This window comes from Protopterus annectens, chromosome 4.part0 (genome assembly GCF_019279795.1).
Source record: "Protopterus annectens isolate FY-2018-M chromosome 4.part0, PAN1.0, whole genome shotgun sequence".
In the NCBI taxonomy this organism is placed as follows: Eukaryota; Metazoa; Chordata; order Ceratodontiformes; family Protopteridae; genus Protopterus; species Protopterus annectens.
The window spans coordinates 1,993,985,459-1,993,998,031 of record NC_056733.1 but is presented as its reverse complement, the minus strand read 5'-3'; the positions used below and the strand labels follow the sequence as shown (position 1 = coordinate 1,993,998,031).

Here is a 12,573-nt window from a genome sequence, read left to right as displayed (position 1 = left end):
GACCAGGTCAAGGATATTGCTACCTCTAGATGGGGTAAGAACGAGCTAGTCCAGGGCACTGGAATTAATGAATTCCAGGAAACGTTGGGCAAGTGTATTGGTACACGATTAGTTTTCCCAGTTAATGGAGGGGTAGTTGAAGTCGCCCAGTATGAGAGTGTTAGGTTCCAGTATCCAGAAGCCCAGGGGTGACAGATGCAGGCCATCGCTGGCAAAGCATCAAGGTCTGTCAATCATTTCATCCCAGGAAGACAGATACTGGATCCACTTAGAATGACAGCAGAAAAGTACAGTTGTGTACCTACCATATATGTAGATGTTCGAGTGTATTCACTGTTGCAGTCATTACACATGGGTTATCCGCCGGCAGGCTACCCACAGTCGGCCCGAGTTCCAAAGTCTTGGTCCGGCATCGGTTGCTGTTGCCTCTTCCCTGACGTCAGTGCGCCAGGGGTATAAAAGATGCAACCGACACCATTTTCTTCAGTTTTTCTTGCCCCAGATTTCAGGTGCCCCCAGATAAGAAGGCTGGAAAAATAAAATTATGCCAAAAAGCATGCATATACTAATATAAACATTTCCTTCATCTACAAGCAAATACACCACATAGGTTGTATAGAGTTGAGAAGTACAGAGAAGTCCCAGCAATGACAGGTGGGTAACCTGGACTGCAACAGTGAATACACTCGAACATCTACATTTATGGTAGGTACACAACTGTACGATGTTCATCGTGTTTCACTGTTGCAGTCATTACATTTGGGTTGAATCCCAAAGCTGAGGTTGGGCGGCTGGGTCTAAATTGGATTTGGAGAGGCTACCAGGCCCTGGAGGACTGCAGTGGCAAAGCCTGCTCTGGATTTAGAGTAGAGAGGTAAGTGGTAGTGCTTGGTGAAAGTGTGCACCGAGCTCCAGGTTGCAGCTTCTAAAATGTCTTTGGTTGGTACTCCTCTGAGAAAGGCTGCTGAAGTGGCTGTTGCTCTGGTAGAATGTGGCCTAATGACCTTAGGCACTGATTTGCCATGTTGTGCATAACAGAAGCGGATGCAGTGTCCTATCCATTTTGAAACGGTCTGCTTTGTGATAGGTTTTCCTTGTGATCCTGCAGCATAGGCTACAAACAGTTGCTCAGTTTTTCTGAAAGCTTTTGTTTTGTCCAAGTAGAATCGTAGCTGTCTGTGTATTTTCAAAGTGTGCAGAAGTCTCTCCCCTTTATTCTGGGGATTTGGGTAGAAAGTTGGTAAATGAACGGTTTGGTTCAGGGCCACATTGGAAACTACTTTTGGCATGAATGTTGGGTTTGTCCTAAGAGAAACCCTGTCCTGGTGAAAAATGATGAAAGGTTCCATAGCCATTAATGCCTGTAACTCTGATGCTCTTCTTGCTGAAGTTATTGCTAGGAGCAGACCAGTTTTCCATGATAAGAATTTTATATCAGCTGTGCTGGCTGGTTCAAAAGGAGGCAGTGTGAGTTTTTCTAAAACAAAATTGAGATCCCAAGTTGGTACTGGTGCTCTCCTTGGGGGTCTTATGTTTTTTGCCCCTCTGAGGTACTGTCTTAATAGAGGATGTGAAAACATAGGAGGGTTCCGTATTGTAATGAGCTGAAATGGCAGAGGCATGGATTTTAATTAATAGGCTTTTGTCCAGCATCTCAGTAAGGTATTGTAAAATCTGAGTTATATTTGGAACAAGTGGTTCGAGCCCTTGTGCCTGGTTCCAAGCACAGAATCTCTTCCATTTTTCTGCATAAGATTTCCTAGTGCTGGGCCTCCTGGCTTCTAAAATGACATCCATAACCGCTTTAGAGAGAGGTGCAATCTGAGTGGCTACATTATCTGCCATGCTGCCAGATTTAAGGTTCTGAGTTGACTGTGCAGAATCTGATTGATCAGAAGATGAGGAATTTGAGGTAAAGGCTAAGCTGGGCCCTGAGACAAGCTCTTTAGGATTGGGTACCAGTGCTGGCGTGGCCAGTCTGGGGCAATCAGGATCTGTTTTGGCCTTTGTCTGACTTTTAGGAGCACCTTGGTAAGAAGAGGCATTGGCGGGAAGGCATTGACTGTCAGGGCTTTCCAGCTGAATGATAGAGCATCCACTTTCCATGCTTGAGAGTGATAAATTTTTGCGCAGAATTTCTGTAGTTGGCAATTGTGAGGGAAGGCAAAAAGATCTATGTCTGGGCGTCCCCATTTCCTTGTTATCATGCTGAACACCTGTGGATTTAGCTTCCATTCGTGAGGGTCTATGAGATTTCTGCTTAGTACGTCTGCCAGTATATTTTTTGTTCCTGGCAGGAATTGTGCCTGCAGATGTACCTGATAGGTCAGTGCTGTGTTTCACAAAGTCATGGCTTGCCTGCATAGGGGGGTAGAAATGTGTGCCCCCTTGCTTATGTACCAAATAACTGTGGTATTGTCCGTCTTTATTAGTAGTTGTCCTGGATGTAGTAGGTCCTTGAAAGCGGTCAGGGCATTCTGTACTGCTAGCATCTCTTTCTGAATGATGTGAAGATGCATTTGTTCTTTGGGCCACGTGCCCTGAATACATTTTCCCGCCATATGTGCCCCCCAGGCATAATCCGATGCATCCGTTGTTATTGTCTGCCTCGCTGTGGGTAAGGTGAAAGGCTGTCCCTTGTTGTGGTGATAGGCCTGGGACCACCATCAAAACTCTTGTTGTAGGCAGGGAATTAAAGTTATGATTGTCTCCAAGCTGTGACAATGTTGAGTCCAAACACTTTTTAGATACCACTGTAGTTTCCTCATATGCAGTCTTGCATATGGAATTAGTAGAATGCAGGACGCCATGAAGCCCACGGCCTGCAGAATTTTTCTTGCAGGGAGCTGGGTCTTTGTTGCCATCAGTTGAAAGTAATGAGTCAGTTGCCTTTGTCTGACGTGAGATAAGCCATCTGGGCAGTTGTATTTAAGCTTGCACCCAGGAATATTATCTCTTGAGAGGGCACTAGTTTTGATTTATTTTCGCTGTGTACCCTAGGCAAATTAGTAATCTTTTTACAAACGCTAAATGCTTTAGTAGAATGTCCTTGCTCTCTGCTTGAATAAGGCAGTCGTCCAAGTAGGGGTATATTTGAATTCCTTTTTGTCTGCAAAATGCAATTACTGGTGCCAGGCATTTTGTGAAGACCCTGGGCGCAGTAGATAAGCCAAAGGGCAGTGCAGAGAATTGGTAATGCATTGAGCCTGCTAAGAATCTGAGGTATCTTCTGCAAGATTGTCTGATTGGGACATGCAGGTATGCCTCCTTGAGGTCCAAAGTAACTAGCCAAGCCTTCTTGCCCAGCATGGGTAGAAGTTGCTGTAGTGTTGACATTTTGAATTTTGGAACATCCAGGAAAGTATTTAGGATTGACAGGTCCAGTATTGGTCTCCAGGCTTTGTCCTTTCTGGGGACTAAGAAAAGGCTTGAGTAAAATCTTTGCCCCTGTTCTTGCTGTGGTACTCTTTGAATAGCTCCCATGTCCATGAGAGCAGCAATTTGTTTTTACGCCTCTGCCCATTGGTTTAGTGGCAGGTCCAGCATAGGTTTTGATTTTGGAAGCGTGTGAAAGTGGAATCTGTAACCCTGAGAAACAATATCCAGTACCCATTTGTCCTGGGTGATTATGTGACATTTTTTTGAGAAAAGTGCTAGCTTTTCCCCTAGGGGTGCTGCCAAAAGGTAAGTGCTTGGCATCTGTAGAGGGAAGTCATTCGGACTGTTTCCTATAAGGTTGTGATTTGTCTTCCCCTCCTTTGGGGGCTGAAGCACCCCGTTGTTTAGGTCTGTAGGAGCCTTGGGGTTGAGATCAGCCTCTTAGGCGTCTGTATCTGCCTCTTTGTGGCCTGTCTGACACAGGAAAGGACCAAATTTTTGAAGGCCAGTTTCTGCTAAACCTAGGTGGTTGGACCTGTAAGAAATCCTTTACTGTCTGCATTCATTTTGCTTTATCCTCCATTTTCTTTAACACCTCTTCTGCCTTAACACCAAACAAAGTATCATGCTGTAGTGGAGCAGCCAATAATTTTACTTTAATATTGTCAGGTAAACTTTGTTCTTTCAACCAAGCATGCCTTCGAATAACAGAGCCTGTAACTGCGGCTCTACAAGAAGCCTCTAATGAATCAAAACCACATTGTAAAGTACGCTTTCCCACTTGTTCAGCTGCATGCAATAAATCCTGCATTGCCTTACTGTCAGGACTTTGAGTTTGAAACCATTTTCTGTTTTAACAATGACATGAGGTACTGTTGATATTTAAGCATGTGAAACTGGCAATTTAAAGCCCTTACAGCTAAAGTAGCAGAAGTGTAAACTTTTTCCCCCTATCTGTCCAGAGCTCTGGAATCCTTATCCGAGGGGACAGGATTTTTAGCAGTGGAAGCCTTAACCCCTTTAGGACCCTAAGAAATTGTTTCTGGATCTGCAGCAGGGTTTTTGTAAAGAAATTTATGAGAGTCAGGGACCCTGTAGTACCTGTCTGGCTTGACTGGTGCAGGGGGTAAAGAATCAGAAGTCAGACTGGATTCAGAGAAAACATAATAACGATATCAAGCACAGGGGGAATAGCCAGGGGCCTGTGCTGGGGCAATAAAAGAAAGTCTCTGAGCCTTTTCTTGGATTCTGAATAATCCTGGCTCTCCCAATGGAAAAGCTCCCTCATGGTGTGCAGGGTTTCCCCAAAAGAATAATCCTCAGGCGGAGAGGCTGAAGGTATAGACTCTTCTGCATCAGAGTCCTCATAGGGAGGGAGAGAATATCCCTGATCAGAAGGGGAATCAGAGGAAATAGAAACCTGGTCAGAGGAATCATAGTCAGTGTCTTGCCTAGGCCTTTTGTTAGGAGGGGGATGGGAACCCCTGATTAAAGTAATTAGGTCTTCAGCCATTTTAAGCATCTGCTTCTTTGGCATGGATGACTGTTCAGTAGAATGCTGTACTTGTTTCCTTGTCTTTAATGGTGTTTTTGACTTTGCCTTGGCTGCTGTAGTGGGCTTAATTGTAAGCTGTGAAGGTCTGAAAACACCTTCAGAAGCCGATGCCTGCTCAGCGGCTCCAGACCCATCTGAGGGAATAGTTTCCATAGGCCCAATACCTTGAGTTTCCACAGGCCTCGGTGTCTCCACGTGGTTGCCGGATACGGCCTGTGGCTCTGAGGTAGCGGGTGTCAGGGGCTGCGAAAGCACCTCACTGAGAACCGGCGACTGGCCTAGAAGAGGCTTCGTCGTCTGTTTTGGACTTCGGATGCCTGTCCTTTTCTTTGTCTTTGCGTTTTTTATAAATTCCGGTCGTCGGTTGTTCCGACGGCATTATGTAATTAAACCTTCGGCCAAAATAATGTAAAGCAAAATCAAACCAACGTTTAATAGTGCGTTTATTGAATGTAGCACAAAACCGACAACTGGTAACATTGTGGTCAGGGCCTAGGCAAGGAATACAGTAAGAGTGAAAGTCCTTATGAGGTATTTGCTTCCCACAAGAGATACAATTATTAAGTTTTACTGACATCGGTCTGGAGCAAGAAAAAGTTTCCCCAACAGAGTACTTAGCTTTATTGAAGACTTCGGTTCTGAAACTCAATTTTGAAAATCTCAGGAGTCGGCCGACTGGCACTTGCGAACTGCTTTTGCTTCGGGCACCGTGCGGCAAGAAAGACTGAAGAAAATGGCATTGGTTGCATCTTTTATACCCCTGGCGCACTGACGTCAGGGAAGAGGCGACAGCAACCGACGCCGGACCAAGACTTTGGAACTCGGGCCAACTGCGGGTAGCCTGCCGGCGGATAACCCAAGTGTAATGACTGCAACAGTGAAACACGATGAACATCGTAGTCAATTGTTGAAATCAATCATTTTCTGCTTGTACTGTGTTATCATTCTGGATGATGAGGATGCTGCTCAGGGCTAAGGTCATACCCGCCTGGGCTACATACTCCGAGACCTCCTCCATGTCTCTTTTCATGTAATCCAGGGAGGTACGTCTCAGGTTATTCACACCCACATGTACAATGACAGTCATATTTGGACCTGTAGCTGCATGATCAAGTGCTTACTGATGATACTAATGTTGGTACAGTCATCATTGATGGCATGGAATAAGAATGCTCCCATCATGAAAGGCAGCTGGGATCCAATATAAAAAAGTGCATGGTTATGCATAATGATGAAGCAAAATGGAAATGTACATGCCTCGAATACTGGCCTTAGGGAAAACAGATACGAAAAAAGATTTAGTAAAGGGATGCGCAATGGAAATGGCCAACAGGACATCCCAGACAATGCTCTCCCTGCACCTAATGGCTCTATCTTCTCTGCAGAGCCTCTCTTTCAATACCAGGTTTCTCTGTTTACTTGACTACTATCACTTGACTGCTGTATTTGTGACTATAAGTGCAAGTGTTGTTTTATATACTTCAATTTATCATAATGACATACTTGTTTGCTGTTACCACTGACTACTTTCATCTTTGCAGGGTGTTCTTTAGAAAGTAGAAGGAAAACAAGCACTAACTCAATGAGCTATTCCTACACATATAAACTGTTGAGAAAAAAATGTAAGTAAATCCTTAAAAGTATTTTGCCAATAAAATAAGTTAAAAGACATGATACGTTACTTGCTGTATGCCATGTGTTTAGTTTCTAATCTAACATCCAGTGTGCATTCAATGATGCTGCAAGTTTAGTGCAAACTGCAAAGCATGAACACATGCAAGTCATACCATGCAGAAGAAATACAATGATGGATAATCTCTCAAGTCTCTAATGTCATTCTGTGATTAACAAGCTTTGCTGTACTACCTTTCAATGGATTTGAGAGTGGTGTGTGTTTGGTCACTGCATTCATGCACTCTTCGTCCATAAATTCAAATGCTGACAAAATCTCTCCCAGCATGCCTCTGCACTTCTTGAATACCTGAAGGACATGACTAAAGTTTGCACAACCTAGACAAAAAAAAAATAAAGAAATTAGAGATATAGATATGTAATACACTAAATGTGTTTTCGCTCAGTAGCCAATATCATGAATGTTACCAGGTATATCTGCATAATTCCACAAAAAACATAACATTACTCTAGGAACCTGATCTAAACATTAAAAAAAGAAATCCCACGATCTAAAAATATTGTAGGATCAGTTTGTAATTCCCCCTAGACTACCCTAGCAGCTTGCCACTAAAAAGAACAACCTGATGTTATCTGCAAAAAGTACATAACCCCAAATTTTATTAAATAAAAACAGAACTACAGCGTCAACGAGAAACAATACATAAGCCCCCTGCATGCAATCTACTTTTCAAATCTCTAGCTCTTCCCTGCACTGCTACAGACACATCATTTCTCCCCTATCTAACATGCTGATGCATCTACATCAACTGCTCAAGTCCTGCTGCACACTGCTAAACCTACATGTTCTTTTGCAAACTATTACACCCATGCCAGGTACCTTCATTCCATTCATGACTATAAGATAGCTCCTAGAAAGGTCTTCACTGTTCCTCCACTATGCAAGTGCATGACCTCATCCACCAGCGGGTTAAAGACATTCAACACAAACATCATTCCATATTTAGGTAAACTCTATATTACAGAAATAAAAATAAGCCAAGCAGCAGGTTTAGAAAGAAGCACCATAACAAAAAAACTTGCACAATGTAAGCTAAATGGCATACCTGGTATTAGGGCTGGCCTTTGGTCAACTGGTGCTCTGTGCAAAAGTGCTCCAAACCACCCCCCAACACCATCCAGTGCCCCCATCCTGGTCTACCTACACCATCCAGATTACTTTTTTCCTCACAGTTCATCTTACTCTTCAGTTTTACCTGTGTTCATTCAACACATTTTAAATAAAGCATTTCTTTACTACAAAAATAGACTAATAAATACTGGAAAGCACTCCTGGTACAGCGGTGTTCTAGGCAGACACCTAGTTGGCCTATGCCCAAGTGCCCAAGGCCGGCTATGCCTGGGATGGCTCTAGAGAGAGAGAGATGCAAAAATACAACAGCCCAAACATATGCACACGCATCTGTACCTATATACACACAAAATCCACACAAAAATATTTATACATAGACACATACATAGCACACACATTTGTATTCTTTAACATACATGAGTAAGACGGCAATGCTTTGGTCTTAGGACTTCTAAAGACAGAAATCAAAGCGTCCAGAACATCTTCCAAAAAGTCAAAACAAACACTTTATTATGCCAATAACTACTTTTATGCTTTGAATAAAGCCTTGGAATTGTACCCACCTAAACCAACCACAAAGAAAACAAATTAAAACACTAAGTGTAACTACCCAACTGAATCTAATTCTTTCTATCTAAGATAACTAGAAATAAGCTAAAACCTAACTAAAAAAGATGATAATTCCTAATGCAATACTCACTAGACTACTAAAAAAAGATTGAATATTGTTTCATAAATAGACTACAAAGCTCCCTGGCTGCACAAATTACCGAACACCCCATTCAGAAAAAACTCAGAATTAACAAATGGGGAAAAAGCAAATAAATATATATGGCAGCTGCTGGTCTTATCCGTAAAAACTTGCACACTGCAATTAAGAAACTCGTTTCAAAATATGTAGCATTGCCACATCATAAAACCCCTAAATTATACCTGCAGTACTAAAAATATTTTGCATATCACACACTGACACCTATGTATTCCATCTATTACTGCACACACATGATCTTAAGAGGTGCTACTTTTTAACTATTCTTTGTTATCTTCTGGACATCTGCACATATCCACTAGAAGTGTCCAGGGTGGTAGAAGTACTACTGAGCAAAATATCACTGGTTATTACTGGAAGCATAACAGGTGTCAGTAAACTGATGAGTGCAATGTTTTAAAAAACAATACAGTCTTGTCAAGCAATGTTTGCTACAGCTCGTAGTTATTACAGAGCTTTTGTTGTCCAGGACAATATCGAAGGCTTTGGGTTCAGTTAAAGAAATACATTTATCTTCCACTTTTCACATAACAGACTAACATTTCCAAAATGTGTGGCCACTGAGCTGTCTCCAAGAATCAATTTATCATCATTTTTTTTGTTTAGTCACACTTTCTACTACTCTCACCAGACACATCTCTGTGCTAAACAACTATTGGCATTTTGTTCAAATATACATGCCTGAATAGAAGGCTGGCTGAAATGACTGCCAATGTAGAATTTACAGAACAAACTCTCGTTATGCTATACATGTTCTGCTTCTGAAGATGACATTTTTTATTCTGGTAATTCTTACTTCTTTACTTGAGTAGGCCAGGCATCTCTCTAACATTCAACTGACTTGCAGCCACAGTGGGATCATCCTTCTGTGATCCAGTCACAGTTCACAGAATTTCACAGATTCATAGGCAGAAATACTAGGCAAGAACTCATGAACAGTACATAGGAGCCTAGACAAATAAGTTAATGCAGACAGCTCTTGGGTCTGCTGTGCTTCAGTTGTGTTTTCCACCATTTCATGGGAAATGTACAGGTTTACCCCAGGAGTAAGTTATGAAAACCCATCTAGTAATAAAGACTGACAATGAAAGCGGTTAGGGTACTACTTTGGTTCAATGCCTCACAGAGCACCCCGGCCTTGCAAGGCTACAATGCCTTTAACACCTTTAGACCACAAAATTAATGTATGAAAACCAAAGGAGGTGGTGTTTCAATCTATATTACAGATAAATTCACCTCTCATCTAGTTAGACTGGACAACTCCATGGAGTTACTCCAGGTCCAGGTTACAGTAAGTTAGATGCCCATTCAAATCATAGCAAGTTATAGATCCCCCTTCATGGGTCACGACCCCCATGAAGCCTACTTGACCAAACTGGAGACTATCCAAATTTTACCGAACACACTGGTTATGGGGGATTTCAATTATCTCACCATCAATTGGGAAACCTATGCTAGCCCTAACTCGCTAGTGCAAAAGTTCCTTGACTTTATTAATTCAAATGCCATGGAACAAACTGTCCATATCATGACAAGGGGAACAAACATTCTTGAGCTGGTCCTCACCAACATGTCAAACAGATGCATTGTCGGACCCTCATTAATTAAGCTGGCACTAACACCAGAACTCACAAAGGGTGAAATCAGATTAAAAAACTTCACCAAGGCAAACTACACTCTCCTAGGTTAAGGTATAAATGCATTCCAAGTCCCACCCAAAACTGGAAGTGGTAACTATGCTGAAGCTTACATTAAAGCCCTGTAGAATCACTTGCATAAGTGTATAAACTTGGCCGTACCAGAAATAATCAAAGCCACAGCCCCAGGTAAAATCAAGCTGCCATGGTGGACATTCAGCATCAACAAACTTTACAAAAAAACTCAAAAAGTTGCTGTCCAAGAAAACAAAGGCAAGGCCCCAACAATGGGAAAGCACCCTCCTCAGCCTCAACAGGCAAATAAGATAACTTGTCAAATCTTCCAAGGGCTCCTTTGAGAGAAACTTAGCAAGTACAGCCAAGGATAACTATAAGGCCTTTTACAGCTACATAAATTACCTAAAGGGTAGGACCCAAGCATGTACAGAACTAGTGGCCAACGGCATCACACACAGACCCCCAGAGAGATAGCAAACCTGCTAGTGGATAGGTTTGGTGAAAATTTCACTCCTTTACCCCCTCCTAACTTACAAGGCTTCCCATGAACTCTGCCCCTACCCCTACATATCTGAAGAGCAGGTCCTCAATGCCTTGTCCTAGGGAAAAAAAAACACAGCCTGTACGGGACCAGATGACATGCCAGGCTGTCTTTTAGAGAGGCTACAACATAAGCTAGCATCACCACTAAGTACCCTTTCCAATCATAGCCTAACCATAGGCTTTGTTCCTGCGGAATGGAGAACAGCAACAGTTACTCCCCTCCGCAAAGGTGGCCTAGCAACAGACCCAGGGAATTACAGACGCCTGGCCAACCTCATCTGTAAGGCCATGGAACGTATCATTATGGACCTCAAAAATAAAGACATAGCTGACCTCCAAACCATGGATCCTACCCAATCTGGCTTCGTGAAGGACAGATTGTGTCTGTTAAATCTGGTTAATTTTTTTGAAAATGTGACCAAGGCCACTGACGAGGGCAAATCTGTGCACACAGCATACATCGACCTGGTAAAGGCTTTCAACATGATCCCACATTCAGGCATTACCAATAAACTTGGCAAAATGAATGTAAACCCCTTTGTTGTAAGATAGGTTGCCAACTGACTCATAAACTAGACACACACTATCAAAGTGGGTGACTCCACATCAACCTGCAGACCTGTTACCACTGGGGTGTCACAGGGGTCAGTGCTGGGCCCCCTACTGTTTGGTATTTACTTCTCAGAAGTTCATGTCAAAATTAAGGGGTTGTGGCTGACCAAGTTTGCAGACGAATGCAAACTAGGTCCAATTACTGAGTCCCCAAATGATGTCAGTGTACTCCATAAGGGTCTCATGCAGACCAGTGACTAGTGTATTAGTTACGGTCTCGAACTAAATGCAAATAAATACATCATAATTCCCTTCAGCACAAACAATGTCCCCTCACACTATCAAATCAACAATAATACCCTAAACACCCATGAAGTGGTAAGGGACCTGGGATCGCAAGTTTACTGTGACCTTAACTTTGACCACCATGTGTCTACTGTACTGAAATGCCTTTGAAGATTAGCTAGACTAAGTTACACAATCTGCAAACTATGTTGAAAACATGACAGTCAAATGATAGAGACCTACAGATGTACACTGACAGCACACTAAGGGGGTTATCAATGTGGTATGAGCTTGGAAATTTCTACTTCCAAAGAAAAAACATACTGCATTTCTTAGCATTTAATTTGAGACTGTGGTCAGTACACCAAGAAGTGTAACAGTCATTCCCCAGAAGGAATATCTAAATATATGCAAAACAATTGATGACTGCACTAAGTTCATGATCATCAGCAAACTTAGTCAGCTACAGGCCTTAAACTGGGGCTGAAGTTCAGAAAAGTAGATGCCAAAACAAGAAGACCCAAAACTGAACCCTGCTAGACACCACTAATGGCATTCCTATGTTCAGGGGAAGAGCCAGTTACCTCTCCTGAGAGCCACTTAGCTATCCAGCAGATAAAATAAGAATATATGCTGGCCTGTTCACTGTTCACTTAAGACTTTGGTCATGTCAAGACAAGTGCCACTGTCCATAACTTTGGCAGCCTTAATGAAGACATTAAACTAGGTTTAGGAGGCAGGATCTGCTTCTGACAAAGCCACACTGATTAGGGTTTAGGCAAAAAAGAATGTCCATGTCCAAGTTAATTCAGATATGATACATTCCTTAAACTTACATATAGTTGCCATAATCTGTGGCAGAGCCACCTTATGCAATGACATCACGCTGGCCATTTTCCATGCAACTGTAACACACCCTATGATGAGGCTGAAATTAAAAATGTTAAGGAGAGGTTTAGGTACATTATATTTGGTGCTGATAAGAAGGCAACCTGCTACACTATCAGAACTCATTGATGTAGTTTTCTTGGTTTTAGACAGAGCTGACAGGACTTGATCAAGGATGATTTTG

The 12,573-nt window shown here is 42.4% G+C and overlaps 1 protein-coding gene across 4 annotated transcripts in view; it reads right to left on the bottom strand.

Moving 5' to 3' along the window:
• Window positions 1-12,573, bottom strand: part of D2HGDH (D-2-hydroxyglutarate dehydrogenase) — a 719,825-nt gene that overhangs the window by 234,978 nt on the left and 472,274 nt on the right. For all 4 annotated transcript variants that reach the window (XM_044069611.1, XM_044069612.1, XM_044069613.1 and 1 more), the window contains exon 7: window positions 6,800-6,943. In XM_044069611.1, coding sequence (XP_043925546.1) covers window positions 6,800-6,943 — 144 coding nt within the window. The remainder of the gene's footprint in view (window positions 1-6,799; window positions 6,944-12,573) is intronic.